This window comes from Poecilia mexicana, unplaced genomic scaffold (assembly GCF_051168715.1).
Source record: "Poecilia mexicana isolate PSO_F unplaced genomic scaffold, ASM5116871v1 scaffold_21, whole genome shotgun sequence".
Classification (NCBI taxonomy): domain Eukaryota; kingdom Metazoa; phylum Chordata; class Actinopteri; order Cyprinodontiformes; family Poeciliidae; genus Poecilia; species Poecilia mexicana.
In genome coordinates this window covers 16,445,839-16,472,701 of record NW_028263390.1, presented here as the reverse complement: position 1 = coordinate 16,472,701, position 26,863 = coordinate 16,445,839, and the positions used below count along the sequence as shown (strand labels likewise).

Genomic DNA, 26,863 nt, shown 5'->3' with positions numbered 1-26,863 from the left:
CAGATCTTTACACTTTCTTTGAATCTTCACCTTAGCTGATGTCACCAAGAAGGAGCAAGAATACAACGTCTTTGCAAACAAGCCACTTTGCAAATATCTTTGATAAAACAAGCAGAAATGATCGTTCAATCCAAGCAAGGGAGGTGCTGCATGGAGAAAATACAATTACTTCCAAGGGTAAAAATTGTAGATCATGTGCTGCGTTTTTTATGATATGATCTATTGGCTTAACAACATTTCTATTGCAACACAGCATAAGAAATCTGCCAAAGTCCTTGTGCCCCAATTACCTTCGTCAACACCGTGTCCCCATTTATTTTGCTGAACCCACACTTCACATGAGCGTTGTCTCTACAATATTTACTGCAGGACATGTTCACACCGCTGATTATTGAGCAGTTCATCACCCCGAGCACTCATGACACAGTGTGTACTTCTCCTGCCTTCATTATCGACAAGCGGTCACAGTAAGCTGAGCCGTGACAAAGCTCGCTGTCAAGAGCTGCTGGACACGGTCATTATGGCTCCCACATCAAAGGTAGCCTGTTAATAAACACGTGCTCACTGGCTCACATTGAGAGGAGCAAAGGATAAAATATTAAAACGCAGAACAAAACTACGGGTCGATGTTCGATTGTCAGGTCGATTCAGCTGTTTTTCATAAGCAAAAGACAAAAAGAAATGATCAAAAATGTCCAAAAATATGAGAAAACAGCAACTTAAAAATACACACATAGGCACATCTGTTCAATTGCTTTTAAATCAGCCAATCGCCTGGCTTAATAAATTATCACCCCAATGTGTGTTTAGGCATTTAGGGTCTTTCTTTGTGAAGCTCGCATGTTCTCATTGTGCATGTGTGGGTTCTGTCTGGGTACTCTGACTTCCTCCCACAGCCCAAAAACACTACGGTTGGGGGTTAAGTGAACACTCAAACATGTCCTTCGGTATGAGTGCACTGAAAAAAAATGACTGCATTTCCAACATTTAAAAAAAAGTGTTAATTGGTCACAACAAGTCATCAAATTAACTTTATCCAGGTTAATTTATTAAGTTTATTTAGTCGTCAATGTAAACAAACTTAAAGTAAATTTGTGTTCATTGTAATGAATTTCTTTTAATATGGAGCTCCGTTCTCTTTTTTTCACTGTGTTTTGCATGGTTCATTGACTTGTGTTGTCCTGTTGGACTGGCAACTTGTCCAACCCGCCTCTCGCCCCACTGAGCCTCCTTAGCGGGAACAGAAAAGGGAAGGATGGGTGTAATAAAAAACTTTGATATCTGACAGCCTTTCAGACAAGTGGTTAGTGATCATAACCTCAAACCAAGATCCCAAAGGTGTTAGGACACCATAAGAGCTTAGATGGATCAGATCTAAAGTCATGTAACTGGCATTATGAAAAGCCTTGGTGCTGTGCAAAGCGTGTCCAAGATGTGTTTTACTGCAATGTCATGCTAAGTTGCCAGGATAACTACTATTAGCAATACAAGCTGATAAGAATATATTTCTCTCCATGTTAATATTTAAAAGTTCAGATAGCTATTTATAAACAGCACAGCCGTATTTAATCTGTAAAGATATTTACTCACACATGAAGTACTTGGAAAAATACTGGCTTCCTCAACTTGGAAGCCAGAAATCCCAGCTTCTGAGGACAAACCGAATCTGTCACATTCACAAAATGAATGTCTCATGCTCCCTGAACAACTCGTTTATAATTTGAGCCTGATTAATTCTGGCATCGTCATCTTGGGATGTGCCTGTGTCATCAGGGTCATTGTATGTTGATAGTGAGCTGACCTCGTTCTGGAACACATACTGAACCGAGACCTGACCAACTGCAGCAACCCCAGATCAGCCCTCACTAGGCATGATGGGTAATCACTTCACCCACCTCTCTTCTTACCCTGGTGCCCTCATCACTCCGGAACTCTGGGTAAATCTGCACTCATCAGACCGTATGACCTTCTTCCATTGCTCCAGAGTCCAATCTTTATGCTTAAATTGAAGCCTTTTTTCCCTGTTATTTAAGGGATCACAAAGCACAGTCATTCAGGATTTTCTTCCGGCCACATTTCCTCCTTGAAGACGATGGGTCCTCCACAAGTAGTAGTTTCTGAAGTAGTTTCTTCAATCTCAACAGATGCTTTCTCATGTGAAATCTTTCATGAGTTTGTTTTGTCTGTCTGAATCTCTAGCATCATGTGACCCATTATTGTCGGTGTTTAGAGTTTGAAAACAATCCATTATCTAACCACAAGTTATTTGTGACGAAGATCTTGCGCAAGATTCATCGCAGATGCACAAACATGTTTGCTTTTTAGTAACTTAGGTGTGCATGTTTAAATAGACGTATGATTCATATTATGACCTGACCTGAGGATTGTTTTCAACTTGTAATGACTTCTGTTGTCAATGCTGCAACTCATGATGCTTTTTTCCACTAGCATTTATCATTTCTTAAAGCAAGATCCAGTTTCTGTTTCTGTTTACATTGGTTTTCTCAAATTCAGACATGTTAAAGGAAGGTCTAAGATGAAGATGGTGCGAATTTACTTTGCAATGTTTGACTTTTATGATGCTTAATGCGTTGAAAGACCTTCCTCTTTCAATTGTTATCGAATATTTTATGTACTAGTTTGCTATATTAACATCCAGCTTAAACAGTTTGCAAAGGCCTCCTCTTTCTCAATCAGATGCAACAATGCAATGAATTAAATCAACTTCTTAAGGAAGGAAGCTGTGTTAAATATGTTTTAGAAAGGAAGGAAGAAGCGGTGGCATCAGCCCATCGCCCCGTCACAGAGAAGAGGAACAGCAGTTCGCAGAAAAACCAAATCCGTCCATGTGACGCTGTCTGGTTTCTATCAGTTTTAGCAGGCAGCGTGTGCCAGAACATGCTGTTCTCTCAATAAGGCTGGCTGCTGTTATTATGCAACACATCAAGTAAAAGGAAGTGGAGCCCAGCAAGTTATTTGCGTCGCTTTTTTTTTTTTCATTAATTCTGCTGCTAATGAGCTTAGGATGCGACAAATGAGGCCTCCGTTTATTTAAATCAAAAAGAGCTCTTAAAAAGACAGCCAAGACTTACTTTATTTTTTTATACTTTATTTTTATTTTATTTTCTAACAGAGTCATCTAGAACCATTTATATTATTTGGGCTTTACAAATATCAGACATTTGTATCTGCTGGTGTGTAAACCTATTTACAATTTAGCATACAAATAGGAAAAGCATAACTAGTCGTGGTTAAAAGTGCTTTAGTGTAGTGGAAGAGGAAGACTGTGAAAAGTGAAGTGCATTCACAAAAAGCAAAACAAGAAAGAAAAATGGACCGTGCTTGATTTCATGTGTTGCACATAAAACACACCAAACATAGAAACTCATAGCATATTTCATCCACAGCAAACTGTGTTCATAGCTTCACAAGGCGATAGACTAAATATCTATCATGGTAACTACATATAATGTAATGTTTGTACTTTAATAGTACTACTGGGGATGTCCATCTTCACAGGAGGCACATCACTGACATTCATTCAAACAAAAAGGTGAAAAATAAACTTTTCTGTACAAAAACTGTGCTGCAAGCATATTTACAATGCATAGAGATAGTGCCAAACATGCTGGCATCATTGGAAGTGCAACTATACAAAAACTGTGACCAAATCTGGGACAGAAGGAAACAAACTCTTTGCCTTAGCTTCACTCAATTTCAACTAAATTATTTCTACTTTAGAGGAACGTTTTTAGTATTTTCAAACGTAAGACTCCTTTGCATACGAAAATTCCTCAAACACTGGCTGGCTGCATCTCCGGGACACCATCTCATGCTGGCCCTTGGAGACCGACTCGGACATCGCCCTCTGGCGAAACGGCTGCCGCCGCTCCACGATTGTGTCCTGTGCCGTTTGAGAGAAGCAGTCCTGGTTGTATGAGCACTCTCTGACTGGAAGGTCATAGTTCATAGAGGAAGGGCGGGACCTCCTGATCTGCGTTATGGCGTCCTGTACGGTCATGGAGCCGTAATGCGGCGGGGGCGCTATGTTCTGCACTGCCTGCTCATACGATGGAGGCCTGGAGGGCAGCCTGCTGTCCACCTGCTTGAACACTTCGATGGCGGACAGAGGGCGTGGCTTGAGCACAACGTCGGCGGAGGGATCTGCTTCACTCTGCGAATCCTCCTGAAGAGTCTCTGGGAAGGGGTTTTCCTTCGGAGCGTCCTTCTTTAGGCTGCTTCTGCTGAAGGCACCCAAGCTCCTGGTTCTCATCAGGACCTTTGAGGCCACCCTCATGGACTGCGATCGCCTCTTCTCCTCTGAAATCGGCTTGGGAATGTCCAGCTTGCCGTTCGTCGTCACCAAAGCCTGACTGTTGTCCTTCTTGGAACTCCTTGGCGAGCCCATGGGGGAACTGGTGAAGACGGAGCTCTCCGACTGGTTCGAGGCGGTGCTCTCCAGGGAAGAACAGGAGCAGTCCTTGCCCATGTAGGGCAGCGGATCCATGTTGGAGCTGCAGCTCAGTTTGGGGAAAGACAAAACCGAGCTGGCTCCACCGCGGCTTTTCAGCAAGAAGGAGTCGTCTGAGATCTGCTTTTTCAGCGGCTGGCTGTCGAAGTCGTCCCGCTGCATGGAGCAGTCGTCGTGGCTCCTGGCGTGGCTGCACAGGTTCTCCAGACTCTCCGGGAGGAGGAGGATGGGCTCAGAGCAGCGGCGGTTGAAGGGAGCCTTGTTGTCGAAGGCGGCGTCAGACTGCCAGGACGGGGTGGTTATGCTGGGACTGAGGGATGAATACGAAGAAGACGAGCCACGGCCTCCATCTGTGGAGCTTCTCTTCTCTCCCGCCTCTCCATCGCCATCCGGGTCAGTGCTGTCGTACGCAGAGTCGTGGTGGACCGAGGAAAGGGAGTCTACGTGGTGGGAAAGAGACACAGTTAACACAAATAGATACAGTGTATGTGTTGCTTTAGTCTCTAGAGAAAATGTGTCCATGACCCTGGGACCAAAACTGACAAATTTGAACAACTGGTGGCCCACAAAATTCATGCAAAAGTTTGTTTATTTGTATATCATATGTATATCATTAAAGATCCAAAACATGAAAATGACTTCACTGTTAAAAGAAAAACAGAGAATTTCCCAATGTTTTGAATCATCAATGATTTTATATTTTGTTGGCAAACCATTGCCAAACAAAAGAATTTCAAAGGCCATGCTTTGGACCCTAATTTATGAATTAGTCTTTAATTACCTTCATCTGTATCCAGCAAGCATGGAATATTTTCTCCAAGAATCACGCAGTTCTCAATCAGGAACTGAGTTAGTTCTGTGGCCTGCAGGAAAATAAAGAGAGGAAAAAGACTGTAAAACAATCCAGACAGAACATAATTTCGTTTCTACACAATAATCTAGAGGAAAGAGTCCCTTGCAAGTGTGATCTGGCTTGTGAAAACTCATGAGGTTTTCTGCACAGCTAACCACAAAGCTTCAAAGCAGAAAAAGTGAGAGAGCAAATTCATCTCAAGAGTTTCTACCTTCTGCATCTTTTCCCTCTGCACGTCCAGCGGCGTGCCATCCAGCTGCAGCAGTGTGGGGCCGATGCACACCGCCAGATTGGAGGCGTCCATCTTGTTGGTGTCCGAGCTCTCCAGGATGCAGTGGAAGAGGCAGACCAGGTACTGCAGGAGGAGTTTGTTGGGCCCCGGAAGATCATCGAATACCCTGGCAGCGGAGGAAGGAAGAGAAAAAGAACAGGAAGGAGATAAGTTTGGCGGTCTTCAAGTTGCTCAGAGTTTGTTCCCTTTTTTAAACTGATCAGACACAGAAAGAAGAAGTGGCTTCTGTACGGCCTACAGATGGAGGACAGTGGGGATATTCTGCAGAAAAAAACTCCGCTCAGAAAACCCTTTGTCCGCTGTTAACCACATAAGCATTGATAAAAATAAAAATAAAAAAAAAACACAAAAGATGTCCTTCCACATATAAATACCACATCTTCCATTGAAAAGAGGATGCAGGTGATAAAAATGTCTCTGGGCAGACCAGTTGGGAGTGGGTGTAGCTTTACTCACCTTCTGATTTCCAGAGTTCGCTGCTCGGTGTCTTCATGGTCCAGAGCTGCTGTCCACCTGTTGTAAAGGTCAGACCTGAGCAGGCTGTGGGGAAGTTCTTTCAGGAAACACTGCAAAAATAAAATAAATAGGGATGAGCTGCAGGAACAGTAAAAAAAAAAAAAATAATAATTCTAAGATGGTTTAAGATCCTTCATAGTACAGATGGTTTCTTTAATGTTTAAGGCAGCTATGATGGAAAACAGATAGCAGCTGGTGCGGTAAATTGTTGTAGCAATGTGGGGTTTTTTTGCAAACCAATGATATTTCTAGTTGTAAAAGAAAAAAAAAAAAAGGCGATTTAATCTTAAGAATGCCAGTGTGTTCTGTGTTACTCACTTTGAGCAGTCCGACCAGCAGATGGACCTGCTGACTCTCCAGGTCCACGTCTGTGCCGTTATCCAGCTGCTCCCTGAGGTCCTTCATCAGCCGGGTGTTGCACGGCTTCCGAAACACTCCCTCCGTAGACGGGCCCATCTTCCTCAGCAACAGCAGCAGGTCCTGATGGGAGCAAGATGCAGTGAGTAAACATGCAGCAAAGTAGGTGTTTGCTGTTCAGAAACATGGGATAAAAGATTTTTGTATTTCCAACATTTCAAAATAAACTTACTGTGATGGGTTTGGGAAGCGAGTAGTCATCTGGGCAGATGTTGCTAAGTGGCTGCCCAAACAGCTGATTCTTGGTTCCTTTATTTGCGTGGGATGCCTTGCTGGAAGTCCTCCTGAGCTTCATCTTGTTCCTCACCAGGTTCCATTTGGTTTCTGAAGACGACAAATGCACCGTTAGCATAATCTGGTAACACATCACATGACTGAGACAAACGCAGTGCAAACAAAAGTTTGTTTTGTTCAACCAAAGCAGGCGCTAGATTTTCCTTTTTTTTCGACTCTGCGGTTAATTTTTCAAACCTAATGGGCCCTCCCCCTCTGCACGGTGGCAGAGACCTGCACCATAGCCACCGCACGCGCGAGAGAGAGACACACAGAGGAAGACGTGTGCAAAAATTGTTCAAACTCACCAGAGGATTGTGTCAGTCGCTCCTCTTGATTGTTCAACTGCTTTGACAAAGCGCAGCTCTTCGCATCACCCTGGAAACATAATAAAGGAAAAGAGATGTGGTGATGAACATGGAAGAGGAACATGAGCACGCAAGAGCAAAAGCAGAAGAATCGGGGACTCTTTTTCAATTTTAACCACATAGCACTTAGCAACATGTCCAAAATGAAATGAATGATCAAAGGTTATGTAACCAGAGGCATAAGCAGTCACCTCCCATCTCCTTATCAGATTTTTGCAACAATATCAAGTCGTACTGTACATCCTGCACATATCTACACTTGCATATTTATATATACATACACAAAAAAACACATTTTTGATCACAATAAGTTTATCTTTTGACCTACCTCCGGTGTAAGCACAATTATTTGCTCCATGCCACCTCCTGTTAGAGTTTTAGTCTGTAACCAAAAGAAAGATGTTATGAGAAGTGTAATTGTTTAACTGTAAGCTTGAATTTTTATTCAGTGGAGTTCCAGTTTAACGTGGCAGTGCAGACTTACAGCGATGCTGCCACTCAACACCTTCATGAGGACGTCCGGGGGTGAGGAAGAAGCACAACCAGTCCTCGTTATTGCGTCTCTAATTTTTCTGCAATGGCGATAAATACAAAAAATTGTTCAAAATGCTGCACGTTTCCATCAAGATCTGCTCTAAATATATATATATATATATATATATATATATATATATATATATATATATATATATATATATTCTTTAAAATAGAAAATTAAAGCTTGGTGTTAAGAGTTTAAACAGTGAATCCTTATGAGTTTCTATGTTTATAATAACCAAAACCTTCATTCAGGAATTTGATGAATTAATTTTTAGCTTCAACTCAACAGTCCACCTGATCTTAACATTTAGCTGCACCAGTAGTCAGAAAATATGTAAAATATGAAAATTTGGTAAAAAGGATTAAATATTGACCTCACCTGTGAAGAGTATCTGACCAGCGTTCTTTCACCTCAGGCGAGCTGTGGGCGAGAAAACAGCATGGTATGAGTTACTAAATCCACAGAGCGACTCCAACACGCTTCTCGACTGACAGTGGGAGGAATGAGACGAGCCGCGCACCCAATGCGTCTTTTAACAACTCTGGTGGAAAGTGTATCTCAGTCATGGGGAGAGGAAGCAGCGTCACGGCATGCCCCATTCAGACACCTTCCACTTCCTCATAGACGTGCAGCGCTGCGGTGGCTTTGTCCACCAGTGGAAACAGGATGGCGACCCAAATACGCGTACCCACGTGCTCACCTGTGAGGTTTCGGGATTGAAACATCAGATATACCGGCCGGCACTCGTGTTTTGTCTGTTAAAATGGCGACACGCTGTTTATCTAAGCCTCCAAATCAAAGCAAATGTGAAACCTTCACAAGGTGAATCACAACTCAAGTCCAGTCAGACAAAAAGAGAAGTGTTCTCATCTTTAAACACAACAACTCAAAACCCACTTGGGTATTAATCAGTTTCTTGGAATACAAAAATGGGTGAAAAACACAGTCCCAGTGTTCGATTATGATGACTTTGCGAGAAACGTGGGAGTCACTAAGCACCACAAATGAGCAATTTGTCATCTGGTGCAGCTTTAGTGATCAGAAATTCACAGCAGGGAAAAATACACTTTCAATCCTTTTTAGCCAATCACAAAGTCTTGACTACGAAGGATGAGTAAGGTTTTTCCTGCACTTCATCCTTACAGTAAAGGCCTGCATTTCTTGCCAGCCTCTGCCGTTAATTCCCTCAGACGGAGACGTGCTTTGCGGCGATGTCCAAACTTCCTATTTTTGTTGTAGAGTTTTTGTCTTGTGATGCTCCAGACCAACTTTCTTTTTGGTACTTCCTCGTTTTCTGAAAGGCCACACATCATATGACCATTCTACTACTGAATATGTGCACATATTCTCAGTTAAAGATTTGCAAGACATTTTGAGGAAAAACATCTTTTACACAGAATTTCAAAAGGTTTTCATTCCCATTTCACATTTTCATATTTTGTCACATACACACCTGCACAACCAATAAGAAAGTACAAAGTGGTTTCTGTATGGTAAGTCAACAACAAAATGCTTGTAATTTTCAGCAGACATTGCACAGCGCATACAGCGGTAAGTGTAGCTAACTAAATGTGCAGGAGCTCCACCTGGGTTGCTAGGTGACGGTCTGGAATTCAGTGCGGTTGCTAGGTGATGGGCAGTGCCTGCTGATTTGTGAAGTTATATTCGGGAGGTTTTCACAGGGGTCATTTTCCAGACACCAAGAAAATAAACTTTTTGTTGCCAAAAACATCTCGGTGATTTTCTTAAGCGCTTAGGCTATTTTTTGGAACCAGTACAGACCCAAACGAAAGTATAAAACCTGGCTAAATTTGAGATATACATAATAGATTTTTAAACATACAGATAGAGCTATTAAAGTCAAAGCCCAGAATGAAATCCAATTGAGAATGCGTCGCATCTTGAGTTATTCTGCTAACACTAATGGGTAAAATGTCAGTCTAGATGTTCAAAGCTGGCGTAGAATAGCCGTAGAATACCCTAATGGTGCATTCACACCAAACACATTTCACGCATCAGGCGTCTCTGGTCTACATTCAAAGTCTATGTGGAGGCGCGTCGATGTTTCGCTTGTCCAGTGTGGCGCTATTTGGAGCCTTGGGAGCGTTTAGAGCGTCTGACAAACTGGCCGGCAAAGTGAGACAACAACCAGAGCAATTTTGACGCATCTGACGCATCCTGCGTGTCTTACTGATGCACCTTACGCGCCCTCGATGCGCCTTCAAAGAGACTTTGAATGTAACGCACAAAACGCGTTTGGTGTGAACGCACCACAACAGATACACCTGTCACACTTTTCAGGGAAAAGTTTTAAAAACCAAATATCCTTTCACTTTAAAAGAAAGAATAACCATGGGTTCATTATTCCTGCTTGCTTAAAAAGTGTTGAAAACTGCATGGATGAAGTAATGATCACATGAAGATACTCATTGCTACACAAATGCATGATCCTGCTTGAGACACTTGTGAATCAACCTTCTTACATGCAGCTGTTTGTGTGTGAGTCAAGTGCTGTGTGTTTGACCTCTCACCGAAAACACACGATACAAAAAGTGAGAGCCCAAGCCAGGACAAGAGTCAGCCTGGGATCAACGTCCCCCGCTGTCCCACTGTCGTCCTCCTCTTCTTCCTCTTCCTCCTCAAAGTCACAAAGCCAAACGTCCTCCAAGTTCACTCTTTGCTTTAGGCGGTAGCTGGCTGTTGACCTGTTCCAGCAGAACCGAAAAGAGAAGCAATAAGAGAGCTAAATCATTTTTCTGATTTCTATTTATGTCTGTGTTTGGTGTCCATGTGGTACAAGTCTCAGTTCCATAAATTTCTATCTTATTTATTGACTTTTCTTTTAGACTTTGTAAACAAAATGATCAGAAAATAGTTTTGTTTTGAAGAGTTTTGTTGTTGACGAGTGTTTCAAAGAGGTTTACTTTCCAAACCATCCACTGTTTATTGTTCACTGTTGAAACAGAGAAATGATGTTTTAGATTACATTTGTTCTTGACATTTCAATGAATTTCCCTATATGTGCAGTTCACTACGTGTGCTCTAAAACCAACAGGCTGATATTTGAGTGAAACACCCAACAAAACAGCATCCTTATGACCGTGAGCCATTTCTCCCTTTGGCTCCAGACTCGCACGCTTATTTTGGTTAAATTTAACTAGAATATCCTGAACTATAGTTCACTTCCTGCTTTTGAAGTGCTCTCTGGTCCGCTTTGCATTCACATACCAACAGAACCGAGACCTAGGTTTGTAGGCAAACCAGAGATCAGAGTTCGATTACACATTCACACCTCTCCAAACAAACTGGACTTTCATGCAAACGAGCCAGAGTTTGATTAAAGTGAACTAAACAGGATTGGTGTGAATGATGCAGCCTTAGGTGGCACATACATAGGTGGGTGCCATTTTTAAACTTCCATCCATCCATCCATCCATCCATCCATCCATCCATCCATCCATTTTCTGTACATCCTTGCCCCTTAGTGGGGTCGGAAGGGTTGCTGGTGTCTATCTCCAGCTAACGTTCCGGGCGAGAGGCGGGATTCACCTTGGACAGGTCGCCAGTCTCTCACAGAGCATCAAACTTATATAAGCAATTAACAATTCTAAAAAAAAAAATTTAAATCCCATTTGAAATCAAATTTTCTACACACATACAGCTCTGGTAAAAATTAAGAGACCACTTAATATTAACATATACCTACATTTTATAAGTATATGTTTGAATAAAATGAACATTGTTCTTTTATTCCATGAACTGCTGACAAATTTAACATTTATTTGCAGAAAATGAGAAATGGTCAAAATAAAGAAAAAGATGCAGTGCTTTCAGACCTCGAATAATGCAAAGAAAACAAGTTCATATTCATTTAGAAACAACAATACTGATGTTTTCACTCAGGAAGAGTTCACACATCTATATTTGGTGGAATAACCATGAGGTTTTCAATAGTGTTCACTGCAGTGGTCTCTTTATTTTTTCCAGAGCTGTATGTGATTGTGTGTGTAGGTAGAAATTCTCAGTGGTATATAAACAAAAAGCCTTGTACAATTTTCCAATTGGGTTTTGCATCTTCAACTGTAACAGCGAATGATCCAAAGCTGTTTTCCAACCATCTTTTCCCCAACTAAAGTAATCATCGAAAAATTTGAAAGTAAAGTGTCTAAAGCCAGACACAGCAAACAACTTTATCACGTGACCAAACAACTGGCAGTCTCTCCAAAAGAAATCTGAAAAATGAGTAATGATGCGCAAAGTCATCTGTGGAAGTATTTGGTGTTCATGAACAGGTTTACTGTAGCGTGCTGTTGTCCCAGCTGTGCATACCTACAGGAACAGTGGGTAGGTTGTGGTACAGAGATGACTGTGAAAATCCTCCCACTCAAAAGCTATAAAACTTCCACCGACTTTTACAAACAGATCGGATCTAAGCTGAGCTGTGAGACAAATTACAGTGAAAGTTGTTAAGGTTTGTTTTAAAGTAGTTCTGTGGGTTAAAAAAGCTAGATGATACTTTTTACTAGAGTTAATTTATGTTGTACCTGTATCGGCACTTTGGCTTAAATTAAAAGCAGATAAAAGTTACTTATAGTTTGAAATAGGCATTTGAGAAAAACAAATTTTTCAAGGGAATACCTTTGATTTCCCCATCTAATAACGTCTCTCACAGGGAAGCACCCTGCTTTCTTTTTCTATTAATGTAAACTCAGTGTGACTGCACTACGTTGCTGGGAGATTCCCCAACAGTCCAAGCATGCAGTTCAAAAATACACAGTTTGTTTCTGCTTCCCTATTTTTACTCTGTAACAAACACGTGGCATTTTCAACAGAAAGCCCGTCAAAAAGAAGAAGAAGAAGAAAAAAAAAAACTCTAAGCCTATAAATCAACTACACTCAACTTGTTGTTCCAGATTAATCCAAACGATATATCCATAGGAATGTAGGGAAAACTTACTTTAGTTTTGCGAAGATGAGGACATCAGTGAAAAGAAACAGGTGTCGCTCCTTCGTCTTTGTCCCCTCAGTGACTTGGACGCATTCGTCCAGCAGCAGTTCACCGTTCTCGCTGGTCAAACCGAGGACAAATGGACTCTGTTCAACAGACACCCAGCAGGGAGCCTCTTCCCTGAGGCAGAGGACACACACCAAAGCATGAGTGATTCTCAGCCTCACCAGGCCAAACAGACTCCAGAAGAATGAAGGCTGTTTCCTAGATCCTGCCTTTAATGGAAAGAGAAGTTCAAATCCTTAAACTGCTGGGAAATCACCTTATTCAAATTAATACATTTGTAAAGGTCATCGTTAGAAAAACAAAGCAGATGGTCTAGGTTAGTATCAGTTTGAAACAGCAAGTGTAAAAAGGGTAAGTCCAGAAAAGTTGTGGACACTTCCTGCTTTCTATATCTTATTATTGTTGGTTTGTTTTTTATTCATGCCTCGATGTCTCGAGTAGTAAAAACCTCAAATAGTCATATACTGTAGAGAGTTCTGGTTGTAGAGAATTTGAAGAACAATACTGGAATCGATTATTAGCATCAAAGCGTTTCATAATTTAATTGTAAATGAAATGTATTCAATTACAGGATGATCTTATATGGTTCTCTTTGATTTGAAGTGCTGTATAAAACTTCTAGTGGCGAGCAGGAGAAAACCAAAACCCTTTATAAAACAGCACAAAAATATAAAAAGACCTGTATTCACTTATGACATATAATTAACATTTTAACTGACTTAGTTATTCTCTATTTATGTAAAAGCATTCATGTTGACTACTAGAGGTAATATAGCTATTGTAATTATTATGCTGATGCTTTGAAAAACCTTATTGCTCTGTTAGCAAAACATCACAACAAAAGTGACTGTTGGGTTGATAAGCTAACAGGCTAACAAGCAGACATGTTAACATTTTTGGCTTTATTCTTTACATTTTATTTTAAAATGTCACAGATTGGAATTGTAGTTTTTCTGGACAACACAAATTGGTATTTTATGCAACATTTGCAACAGTTTAAAATTGTTTGTCCTAATAAAGACAATAATAGTTAGCCTAGCTAACTATAATGCTGACACTGCCCCCAACTAGCTCCTCTGTGAAAAAAGCATTTCCCCCCTTACTGTCTACTTCTGTTTTACTTCAATGTCACATTTTATGTATTATAGAAACTAATCTTAACAAAGACTAAAATATATTGTGATGATGCTCCAAACTTCTGAGAAATTGTTCTGCTTAATGGAAAGACAAGAACATTACCTTTGTTTTTGTGAAACACCCTTTGCATTTGGGGTTTAACAACAACAAAAAAGTCACACCAACAGTTGTTATATTGCCATCATGACCTTCTGGGGCAGCTTTGCTGTTTCAGGACACATTATAAGTTTTATGATCTGAAACATGTAAGTTAAACACACAGTAAAGCTCTAAGGTGTCAAATACTTTTCACAGCTCTGTCGGTGGTACAAATGCCCAGCGGAGTCTTTAAATACTGTAGAACTGTAGTGATAGGCAGCTCACTTAGTTTATATGGTTGCAAAATGCTGAACCAATTATAGTTGCGACTTGTAGGGTACAATCAGCAGCTTAATTTTAGGTAGCTATTCAGCCATGCACATTAAAATGTTGAGTGTGATAGTTGTTCATTTTTATAATTTTGAAAAATGTACTTGTGGTTGTGCTTTACATAAAGTTATAAGGTTTAAAAAAAGTTTTGCTGTTTTGAAACTCAGGCTTTTAAAGCAAAAGCGTGAAACAAACTGTTAATGCAGCTACGTTCTCTATATACAAGCTTTTATATTAAACTTTGACACGTACAGTGCTCATATTTCAAAGGCACTTCAAAATATTTCAACTTCCTCTAACCGGTTGTCTGAGCAGAAACAGATGAGGGCAAATTTTAATTTGTTGTGGGGAGTTACAGACACATCCTAATAAAAGTCAGTTCACTCGATGCTTTAGGAGATCATTAAAAAGTTTAATAATTCACCTGAGTAACGTACTCTACAATTGAAATTCAACTCAAAAAGATAACTTTCTGTTACATTCAGTGTGTTGACTTTAAGTGTTTATTGCTGTGTACCCAAGAATATCATGGGAACGTTAAGTGGAAGAAAAAAATGCCCATCGACACGTAAAGTGGCATCCTTTGAATCTTGTAGCAATGCTGATTCAAGAGTTTGTGAGAGATTCATACAGACTAGACTGAATGAGAGACAACGTTAGAAGCAACTTACATGAACTGAGGAGAAAAAGTGTAATTGCTCTGTGGTCCGAAGTCCTCTTTTCAGGTAAATTTTGGATTTAATTTTTGGAAAATCAGCAGGTTTTCAGCAGGTCTTGGCATCTACCCACACAACAGTAACAATACTCACTTTAAAGGCCATGGTGTCACTATGCTTTGTTTGCGACCTGACTCATCTGACCTAAATCCCACAGAAAATATGCACGAGACGCACCACACCAAAGCAGTAATTTATGGAAAAAGAACACAGACAAAAAATTGCAAGCACATACTTTTCACTAGGTTGCTATTTTTACATAATTTTTAAAACAAATTTTATTGGTCTTATGGCCTAATTTAGTTTTCCACAAAACTGAACTTTGTATTTATTCTCGGCTGTAATCCATAAACATCAAAATTACCAGAAATATTAGAAATATGTCACTCTGTGTGGAGTTACTCTATAGGATTCAGTTCATTTTTTTAATCGAGTTACTGAAATAAACGTCTTAATGACATTCTAATTCACATAGATGAAGTTGTGTGTGTACATTAAAACTAAACTGCCTACTCAGGGAAGGAAAGACTCTGTAGGTATCAGGAAGCAACACACAAAGGTGCAGCTGAACTTCAAAGGGGTTCATTTTCCCTCTGTGTGAAAAAAAAACAAACTAGCAACCATTTTCCATTAAACACATGAATAAGATTGTCAAATGTGATAAACAAATGGATCATATTTGTTACGGAAAAGTTGGCTTAAGTGATTAACCGAATCCAGGAAAGTCACTTTTGTTGATGTTTGTGTCTAAGCTAGTTGAGGCGGAGATCAAACTGGTTTGTGTTGAGCGAGTGTGAAACCAGCTTTGGTGTTCGCTCATCCCACTGCCTCTTGGTTAGGAGCAGAAATTCAAATCGCTTCCACGGAGGTGGTTTCCCTGCATTTTCTCTGTGGCCTACGATCGATGACTCATAACACTCAGACAAATAAAACAGTGTGAGAGTTTTTGGTACTCTAAAATAAACAACATAAAAAAAAAAAAGAAAAGCAAAAGCTGTGGTATTGTCAATACGAAGCTGAGTTTGCTTGCTTTTTGAGGTTGAATTGGAAAAAATTTTTTTAAATGAGGTCATAATTTTTCACACCAAAACATCAAGGATTCAACTGCATTTCTTTGTCTCATGGACAAAGCTTTTTAATTATTACTTAGATATAAAATTGTAATTCATAGCTTTTTTGTTAAATGTTTGTTTTACGTTAAAGACAGCGCTTTTCACTTGTAACATTGTATAGTAGTAAAAAAACGGAAGAATAAAAACTGTGTTTAACCTCAGCATGTGTACGTCAGTGGCGTACCCACCAGAGTGAAACTAACACCCACAGCCCGCCCCTCTCCATGATGTCGAATGTCTGAGCTTTGACTGACTGGCTGGTCTTGTAAGGGTGGGTTGTGTCTGACATTTGTCTCCTTTGCGCTGAAGAAGTCACCCACCACCGCGGGGGTCTCCGCGCAGCCCCCTGATGATGACGGCTTGGAAAGGTTAAACGTTTGATAAACAAGATGGGTCGATACAGAGCCCACATGTGTGACTTAACAAGATTTAAAGTAGGCAGAAGGTGTCATGGTGGATTTTCTTGACTTTTACTGTTCTATCAAAACATCAAAACAGGGTACAGAAGTTAAACGTATTTCCTAAAGTAAGACTAAAGCTTTAATTTTATTTTAGGGGATCTATAAAGGTGACATACTTAGAACCTTCAAATAACATTTGTGTCTTAAATATTGTTTTATCAATCAAATCAAATCAGTTTTATCTGTATAATGCCAAATTACATATGTGAAAATATTATTTAACTTTAAGAGGAGCTCATCGAATGCAGAGATAGTTATTTTTTAATATGGGTAGTTTTATCAATATTTTCTACCAAAACCGGTCCTTTGAGATTTGTGATCTTTATATTGCCCAAAATGAAAATGAGTTTGACATCTAAACTACAAACTTCTTCAGGAAACTTTTATGTACAAAAAAAAATTTATAACAATTTACAGGTTTTTTCTAATAATTACTGTATTTGTTTGCCACATTCAAATGGCTTGAATCATAGAAATCCAAGCGCGAACTGAAACCGTAACAAACAAATGTTGTTAAATCACTCAGATCCTGTCGACACATAAAACTGGCGGAGAGGAAAGTTTAAGAGTAGTTTGAAGGTATCGTTTCAAAACGTTTGTGGGTAAAACCCCTCTGGGGACATCTGTGTTTGAGGCCGGCCTGGCTGTGCCGAGTGGTAAACATGGTGGCAAGTCGCAGGTGTCACACATGGTGGGTTCAGGGGGGACAGGAAGTGTGCTTCTTTCTCTGTTTGCTCTGCGTGACTTTCAGATTGAGTGCTGCCACCTGTTTGTGTGGGGACATTTTTATGTTTCTGTAGTATTCTAATACTATTAAAAGTAAAATGTGTCTTACTAAATGTACAAAGTAGGCTTTAAAGTCAATTGTGTGTGTTTGATATTGAGAAAGATGCAGATATTTGGCAGCTTTATTACTCGTGTTTAGCAGCGACTAATAAACAGTTCTGCATTGTGTAATACTGCATTGTATGAAGTTTCTTACAATGTAAGCAAATGCTTACTTCTGTGACACTAAAAATGCAATTAACTACAAAACAAACCATGAAGCAACACAAAAAACAGAGGTAATAAACAAATGCAAACAGGAAGCAAACACAGATGAGTCAAACAGAAACCTGCTTGCGAAGAAGTAGAGTAGCTTCAAAAGTACTCATAACCTTTAAACTTTCTCACATTTTTTTTTAGATTGCAACCAGGAACTTTTATTAAATTTGTTTTTACGTGATAGGTCAAGAAATCGTTTCATGCAACTGTGAAACGGACAGAAACTGGTTTTCGCTTCTTTTAGTTACGAAAAGATAAATAAGTAAAACGTATTCAGTGACGAATCTCTTCTAAGCATTAGTGTCGAGTAGTTACATTTTAAAATCACCACACCTCAGAGAAAATTATGGATATCATCAGCACAGAATTAATCATTTAGATTAATAATAAAAAAAAACTGTTAATGGTCTCTTATCTCGTTGGTCTCAAAGTTTTGAGACAGCTCTGCTTTCTGAAGTCTGACACCTAAACTAGAACACGGTTCTTCTTACTGGGCTAAAGTATCACAAGAAGCTCTTCAAACATGCAAATTAAAGGATTACTGTGGAGTGTTTTGTGTTATTCTTGTATCAATGTTAATATTTTGGACCTATGACCAATTCATTTTGGAGAAATATTAACAGAAACATTTTTATAATCTTTTCTTCTTGTCTAACATCGTATCAAGCTAAGTGTTGTATCATCATGGACTGAAAGGCCACTCAGAGAGAAAGAAGCCATGACTCCACAGGAAACATAAAAAGGTAGCTTAGGGTTTGCAAACATTAACTTCTAAATATATGGCTTATGGTCTGAAACCAAAATTTAAGTGTTTGGCCATAAAAACTGTTGTAACATTTGGAGGGAAACAGGAAAAGAGTCACCAACTTTGAAGTACAGGAGTGGCAGCATCATTCCCTGGGATTATTTTAGGAAATTATGACTAATACTCTTCACAAAACTGGTAGAAGTTTGAGAAGATATTATTTGTATATATTTCAGTCTAATATATAATTTGACTGACTTTCCCCACTGTTTATATCTGGTTTTAAAAGTATTAGTTCGTGCCAATGATTGCAGCCGTTTTGTGATTTTGACCTTCGTCGGAACTTCAGAAGGAAACTGCAGGAAATGTGTTTTTGTAAATACGTCGGAAATAAATGCCTTTCAACTGCTCCATTATGTTCAAGGTATTTTGACCAGTTTCGTTTTATGAATCAGTATTAGGTGGAAGATTAAGGTTCGTTGGTAAAAAAACATCCGCAGACTAAGCAAATGTGGTGACATATGTTGGCATTTGAAACTTTACTAATAATAGAATTAGTAAGAAAAGCAGGTGGTTTAACCTTTAGTTTAGCTTTTGACTACATTGATAGTTTTTTTGTTAGAAACCTAGTTTCTCTTATCTATCTTTATTATCAACTGTATTTCAGCTTTCAATTCGACTCTTACACAGTTACAACATGCAAGATACCGTGAGAACCAACAGTAGCACAAATCGAGGGAGACTCTATCGCTATCTGAAGTTCAGAAGCTTAGTTCACGTGTGTGAATGCACCTTCACGTGTTTACGTGTCGCAACGGCTTCAGATAAATGATTCGCACCTGATAGGCGACCAGGGCATCCCAAGGGCCTTCCCAAAGACCAGGGATGGAGCAGAGCGCCGCCTCTGCGCCAAATGTCTGAAGTGCTGAAAAAGAAACGGAGGTTAAAGGTTAATTTAGGCATGGCAGCTTTATGACAGGAAAAGACTTTGGTGACTTCCTAATAAAGATTCTGGATGAAAATGTTTGTTTGACTAAGAGAGATTGATTAAATTAAATTAAACATGATTTGATCATAAAATGAAAAAAACACATGAATATATTCTATATGAAATAAAATAAGATGTTTTCTCTCTTTTAATATGAGTTAAAACAAATCTACATGATAAACTAGAGTTGGAATCTGTAAGCTGAGACTCCAGAGCCACAAGTGGCTCTTTAGATCGTCTACAGTGGTTTTTGATTAAAAAATGAGAAAGAACCAACTAAAGCTTTTGAATACAGATATAATAACAGACACGTTTTTTTTTATTCATTTTTATTTTCTCATGGAATAACTGCATTGAATTTCCACAACAGAGGAAGCTTTTTAGAACCTTTTTTATATTTATATCATTTTCCACAAATCTCAACATCCCACAGAAGAAAATACATCTGTGGTATTTTTAATAAGTTCCAGGTTTTTCTTTATTTCAATACCTAAAAATAGAAAAAGTGACTTTTAAAATTACAACAAAACTCTTATAACTGGCATTTATCTTTTTTCCAAATCATGTTCAGAATAAGCGTCACAACTGTTGCCCTTTGAAAGAAAGTCCACCTTTATGCAAGCCAGGTTTAAACTAAGAGTAATGACACAGTCAGTAAAATAAAGGTTTTAACCATGTCTTAGTTTTTCCTAACAGACTCAAACACAAGTTTGAGCTTTTGTTTGTGTGTGTTTTATCCAAAACAAGAAGCGTTTTCATGCTGGCTGCTTTTGTGCTCTAATTGCTGCACTGAGTAATTAGGTGAAGCATAATAGACGCTGAAGGAAAACACAGCAAAACACAAACAAACAGGAACTGGAGTTCTAAATAAAAGGGTCTCCGTCTGCAGCCCGGGCCCCGCTGCCACATGCGGGGCAAAGTGAAGGACATGAAGGGACTGCGGTGACCTGGGAACACACCTGCCGCAGCATCTCTGGCTGTGAATGAACCTCACTGTGAGCTTTGAAGCTTTCGGCATACTTGTGTAAAACTAAAGGGAGATATTAAACTTTTAATTAATAATACTTTTTGTATTCCCCCAAGGAAGACGGAAAAAACAGTCAAGTGCCTCACTGCGCCCCCTAAAGGTAGAATGAGGTACAAAGTGTAGTTTAACTTTAATTTGCAGAAATATTAATTAATTTTTAACAAATAAAAATTACGAAATTGGGGTGGGAGTTTCCACTGAAAGCCAAGTAAAATATTTTTGTTACTTATTCTGTTGGTTATTTAAAAAAATAAAAACAAAACAGTTTAAAGTCCTTTTGCTACTCTAATCATTTTTTTATCTATCTCCATCTTTTAATAGAAAAAAAAATATTTTAATGTGGCTTTCCCACACTTCATCTAAATATTTTTAACATGCATATATTTAATAACAATCTTTCAAAATTAAAGAGTCTGTATGAAGGCCACCTAAACAGCAGACAGATAAAAAAAAATAATGCTTGGTATGGTTTCCAAAGGAAATGCATAATCTCACACAGTACATTTTATTTCAGTATAACATTTATGAGTATTTTGGGGAAGTTTTTAACAAATTAATTAGTAATCTACTAATCACGATTTGGCACATCTTTTATTACCGCAGTGCAGCTAGAAGAAGATTCATTTTATATCTGGTGAACTATTGTTGTTATATTTTGGAAAACTGTACTACTGAGGGACCCAATAACTTTTACTGTAAATCTTCTAATATTTATGCTATGTTAAATGAGGCTCCCATGGACTTTGGAAGACAAGGCCCACAGCATCACAGGTCCTCCACCATAGTGGAATCTCAGTCCCATCTGGGCGAAGCACACAGGTCCAGAAAAAGCCCCAGCCGAGTCATTTAAATTTGCAATAGTAAAAAAAAAAAAAAAAAAGGATTTTTCTTGTAGATTTAACCAAGTTTTAATGACTAAAGATGAGTGAAAATCATCTGTTTCACTTATATGTCCTGTTTGAAAGGTGTTCCAAATCGAGAGACAGCTGCGGTGTCACGATTTGCGCTCGGCCCTGCTGTCCAAATCATGCTTATGAATCTCATGGGACTTGAAAACTATTAATGAAAAAGTGTAAAGTATGAATTGAAAAACTACTTCGGTTACATTAACTTTCAAGGAATCATAAGGGAAGCCAATAAATTTAATAGATTAAATTCATGCTTCCTGTCTGCTAATGTTAAATGGGAAACATTTAAATAGTTCTGGCTATACAACAACAGAAGTCACCAGTACAGACCATTGTTTGTGATTTCAGAACAAGCAGAAGTTGGCTCTAGATTTTGGATCAATACTCACAGGGTGCATTGAAGCAGCTGCATCATCATAACTCCCCCTCCTCATGGCTGCGGCTCCATAATCTGTAAGGTCCATGCTGTCCTGAGCTGTTTGAGGTCCGTTGTCACTTTGCAAAGTAATGGAGGATCAGCTCTGCAAGAAACCAGGAGAGTTGCTGCAAACCGACGGCCCCCGTTCTGCAGAACTTTCTCTATTGAGTGCTGCTAATGAGGGTTTAAACAAAGGAGGCTTGCCTGGCAAACAAAAGCAGGAGAGGGGGGCTTTCTGTGGCGGACCTCATGGTGCTGCAGTCCCAGTCTCAACACTCCAACATCTCCCCTCCTGCACCAACACCCACCATCCCAGCCTGGGATGTTACGCTCCAGTGAGGCAGCTTCGTCCCATAATGAGATCGTCATGCATCCCATTAGGGCCTTCCCACTTGTCCCCATTTCCAGGCTAATGAGGGTGACATGTTTGAACAATCGGGGTCACATATATTGGTTCAAAACATGTGAAATATAGGCGCTTGCAGAACATTCAAATGGCTCCTCTTTTACTTACTGCCGGATGATTGGTGTGTTCAAATGTATAGCACAACCATCCATTCCCACAACCACTGGGACTCGTTATCTCGAGAAAACCATCGGGGAAAAGTATATGCGGAAAACGTCCGCACTCGGCTTCCGTACTCTTGTACAAGTTTTGCTTTAACGTTATTTTTTATCTACTGAACCTTTAATGGCATTTGGAGAATACCCCTCAGACCTAGTTTTTAAAATACCGGAATTTACACATAACTTTACAATTTCTCCATCTGTACTTAAGTAGTCTTACTCAAGTAATTTCTTTGATAACTACTTTTTACTTTTACTTAAGTAATATTCTAAAGTACTGTAGCGAGTACCATATTTCGGCACAACTCACCTCTGCAAAATAGCAGCATAGCTTATTGTTCAAATGTTCAACAATTAGTATAACTACAGTCTCATACTTTCCTAATTCAGTTTTCGGTGAGTTCTTCTGTCTTCTTGTCAGAAATTTGTCCATTTCACGCTTGTTAGCTACATGCTAACTCTGCTAGCTTAAGGAGAAAAGCAGCTTCATAATTTTGACTGGCAGCCAATAAGAAATTTGAACGTAGCAAATAACATTAAAATAACAGTTATTTTGACTTATATAGTAAGTTCGATTTTATGTTTAAAAAAAATTACAAATTTAAGATGAAAAATGTACTAAAAGTCAATGTTTTTATTGTAGTATTTCCTTCTAATGTCATTGACTTTCTGAGGCCCCACTTTGAGAAACACTGTGCTAATCTACATTAAAGCTCTCATTATGCAAATCATCCAAACTGAAACAATCCCAAACTACCATCCTTTCAACTAAGAACGCTAAATGTTAGATTTGAAGCTGATTATTTGGGGCCAGAAAAACCGTGTTGGCAACAAAACATACAGCTGCGTAAAAGATTTATGCATCTTTGACCAAGAGCTGTGACAAAAAAAAAACAATGATAACGACGACCAATCACTGCAGAGCTTCATACCCACCTCTTGTCCTGCTTCTCACGCAAACTTAACCGCAATAAAGGAATTTTGTCTCCCTAAAATTCTCTACAGTACAGAGGAAAATGTCTTTTAAAGGATGAATTAAATTCTGAATTAAATGAATTCTTGTCCCAGTCGGCTTGACTGGGACAAGAATGTACATTAACTTAAATAGGTTCAAGCAGCAGATTTATTGACGCTTTACTCCTTTAACCCAATCTTTATTGAATGAAATAATATTTTATTCTACCAGCTGTTTTCTTGAGGTGGCTGACTGCAAACTTTATTTCAAAACTTGTACTTTTTTACTTTTACCTTAGTCAAAGTTCAACCTGTACTTTTATTTTTACTAGAATTTTTTTTTTGTCATGCAAGTACTTAAGAGAATGCGACTACTTTTGACACCTCCTGCGATTCTTTTGTTATGGAAATCTGTCAATCCCTGATATGTAAACAAACAAGCCTGTTTCATTTAGTTTTTAAAATGTTTTGTCGAACTACATTTAAAAATCAATGTATGATATTTAGTGGTAAATGTCAGTTTCAATTTTGTCCTCGTGTGTAGAAAAGTCCAATTTTCCGTTTTGTTATTTTTGATTCACTCTAACGTTTCAAGTACTATCTAATCTTCCAGTGACCTTTGTTTCTGTTTCTGCTTTTGTGCATCAGTTGAAACCAGAACCCTGTTTATGCAGCAAGCTTGCTCTCTGGTATTGTTTGCAATTTGGTTCTTTATTCTAAAGATCGGCGTCACAGAGATATCCAGACGGCACCACAGAAAACCAGCCTACTAACCCTAGAATAACCCCACCAGGGCGATAGAGTTGTTGAAGCCGAGGCGGACGAGCCCCTCCAAATGAGGGAAGGACCAAGCCAAGAGCGGAGGAAACCCGAAAGATTGGTTCTGAGACAGTAAACAGTGCCTGACCCAAATGTTTTACCACTCTTAATGGGGATTTAACTCTAAAATATGTGTGAAAGCATTTAGTACATTTTCTAGAGACACAGAGAGAGAGAGACAGTTAGTTAATCATTGATTATTTTAACTTGAATTCTATCATTACATTTCAATTGTTTAATGTTGTGACTCTGAGAATAGATATATTTATTTATGATATATCCATCTCATTCATTTCAGCAAATAATGTAAGTAAGGTCGACTGATTCAGTGAAGGAATTTACTTTAACATCATTTAAATAGAAAAGATTCTTAATATAAAAACATAAATAATTAAGCAGCCTAACAATTGCAACAGTGAATGGTGGGCTGTTGTTTTGAGCATTTTTCCCTTTTCTAAAAAGTAATTTGTGTCGCGATTACTGAAACAAATCCATCACTAAGGTTTTTAAAACTCTTCCCAGATTTTTAGAGTTAATTCATGCATTTCTACATCAGTCGGAATAAACAGTCTATTAGGATTTTAACCATATATTAATTTAGTAACGATAACTATTATAGAGAGAATGTTCTAAAATGTGTCAACGAGCTGAACATGTTATAGTATGTCTGAAACATGCAGTGCCTTGCAAAAGAATTAATATATTTCACCTTATAACAGACCATTCATAATATAACCCAGAAGTAATGCGTAGCTGCAATGTAAGAAAAATAAATCGTTCTATAAGGAAACCCAGCCGGATGCATCTAGTCACGAACTTGACAGCAGTTCCTCATACTGACCAAAGAAAAGGAGAACTCCCTTTTAACAATAAGAAACTTCCAGCAGAACCTGTCTCATGTTATGCTGTTAGAAATAAGTTTTAACAAATATGTAAGAAGAAAAAAACAGATTTTTATTTTAAGAATCTTAAGGCATCCTTAGGTTGCAAGTTTGTATAACATGGGTATAAGAAGTACAACATTTAGAGAACTTTTTAAGTTCACTTTGAGGCAAAATGAAGATATTTTTCTTGAGTTATAATAATTTTTAACTTTTCACAAATTAAATCTGTGCTTAAAAGACTGAAAATATTTACAAATTATTTGAATACTAAAACAAAGTTTTATTGTTAACTCTGGCTAGGAGTCCTTCAAACAAACAAACACAACCTTTGGCCTTTTGTTGTTGTCATTATGAGCTGGCTCCGCTCCTGCAGGATTCGTTTTCTTCTTATTTGGAGGAGTTAATGGTTTCTAGGTGCTCATGACAAGCTCAGCACGAAGCCAATTCAGATGAGGCCTCTGTTGTCCTGACTGGCCTGATTGAAGCAGTCACTGCTAATAAATTACCAAAACTTCCACCCGGCACAGTCTAACTTAACTGGTGACTTTTAATATCTTGAGAGGAACTAACCAGCAGGTTTGCTCTCTCGTTTACTTCTCAAAGATTTTCTTTACATTCAAGATTTGCAAAGCAACTCATTTTACCAAATGCCTGAGCGAAAACACCTGCAAGTTTCAATGTAGACATTAGTGACCACCCAGGCAGAGATTGGTAGACTGCCCAAAAGTATGTTAAAGTAGCACTACCTCAACATATTTTTACTCAAGTAAAAGTAAAAGTAAAGGCAAAAATGTATTTGGTAAAAAGGTTGTTCAAGTAAAGAGTAACTGATCAAAACATCAATCATTTAATATTTGAAAATTTCAATATCAGATGGACCAAAATATATAATAGTAGAGATACTTCAATAAAAAAAATACTCATGTAAATGTAAAAAGAACAGCGTAGTAAAAGTACTCCTAAAAATACATTTTCCAAAGATTTACTCAAGTAAAGTTACTAAATATAACTACCCACCTCTGCACCAAGGCAACATTTCACAGTAACCATCAATCTCCACGGTAACACAAAAACAATATAGCAAAAGAGTGCATAAAAACAAACAATAAATTGAGATAAAATACAGATTTTTAAAGTGCACTCAACTGAAAAGTATTGTATTTCTCTGTCACACTGACAGCGTTGAGCTTTAAACCTGTTTTTTTTAGTTACTGCAGCTAAAACTCCTAACAAAGCATTGTGAAATGCAATTAGGTTTACGCCGGATTCAGGGCGGAAAACATTGCCATGCTTTGTTGCCGTCTCCCATCAATGCAGTCCATTGTCCCACGGTTACATCACTGGCAACTCACTCTTCAAAACCCGATTAAACCTCTTGGTGCTCATCTTCCAACGGAAACATTCAAACACAGGAATGTTCAAACAGGAATTTAGAAAGGGAAGCTTTGGTCCAATGAAATGGGGATTTTTTTTTTTGTCTCTTTCAGCCACGCTCAGCTTCTCGACTCAATTGCATTGTTTTGCCGGTGAGTTTGCATGTGACTTCCTCACTCGTGGGAGTGTTGAAGGTGTTAGTTCTGGGAAAGAGTCTTGAGGTCAAATGAAGCCACTGGACAAGCACAACAGCTTGTGTTATTTCACAGAACTCAGAATATCAATTCACACCCATGGTTAAGATGTGAAAACCTCTAAAGCACATTTTTTATTATATTGGAACTTTTTTAAGAATCTATCCTTTGAGGATTTTTTTTTTTTGATGAGAAAAATACATGCAGTTAAAGTTTAAATAGTGAAGTACAAATTCTTGGTTTTCACATAAAAAAGTGAGACCAAGATTAAAAATGTCTGAACTCTTTCTGCTCGACAAATACCATGAACAATTCAACATAAAAAAAAGACAGAGGGGAAAATGTAAAAACAATCAAAAATC

The 26,863-nt window shown here is 38.6% G+C and overlaps 1 protein-coding gene across 1 annotated transcript; it reads right to left on the bottom strand.

Moving 5' to 3' along the window:
* Nucleotides 1-3,092: 3,092 nt before the first annotated feature.
* Nucleotides 3,093-22,111, bottom strand: tagapb (T cell activation RhoGTPase activating protein b). Its single transcript, XM_088002271.1, has 14 exons — nt 22,018-22,111; nt 19,208-19,293; nt 12,689-12,954; nt 10,263-10,436; nt 8,110-8,151; nt 7,675-7,762; nt 7,519-7,572; nt 7,131-7,200; nt 6,722-6,873; nt 6,451-6,612; nt 6,073-6,182; nt 5,536-5,722; nt 5,253-5,334; nt 3,093-4,911 (listed from the first exon to the last, which is right to left on the bottom strand). The coding sequence occupies exons 1-14, from the start codon at nt 22,109-22,111 to the stop codon at nt 3,761-3,763; spliced, it is 2,718 nt and encodes a 905-aa protein (XP_087858397.1). The 3' UTR covers nt 3,093-3,760.
* Between the last annotated feature and the right edge of the window lie 4,752 nt (nt 22,112-26,863).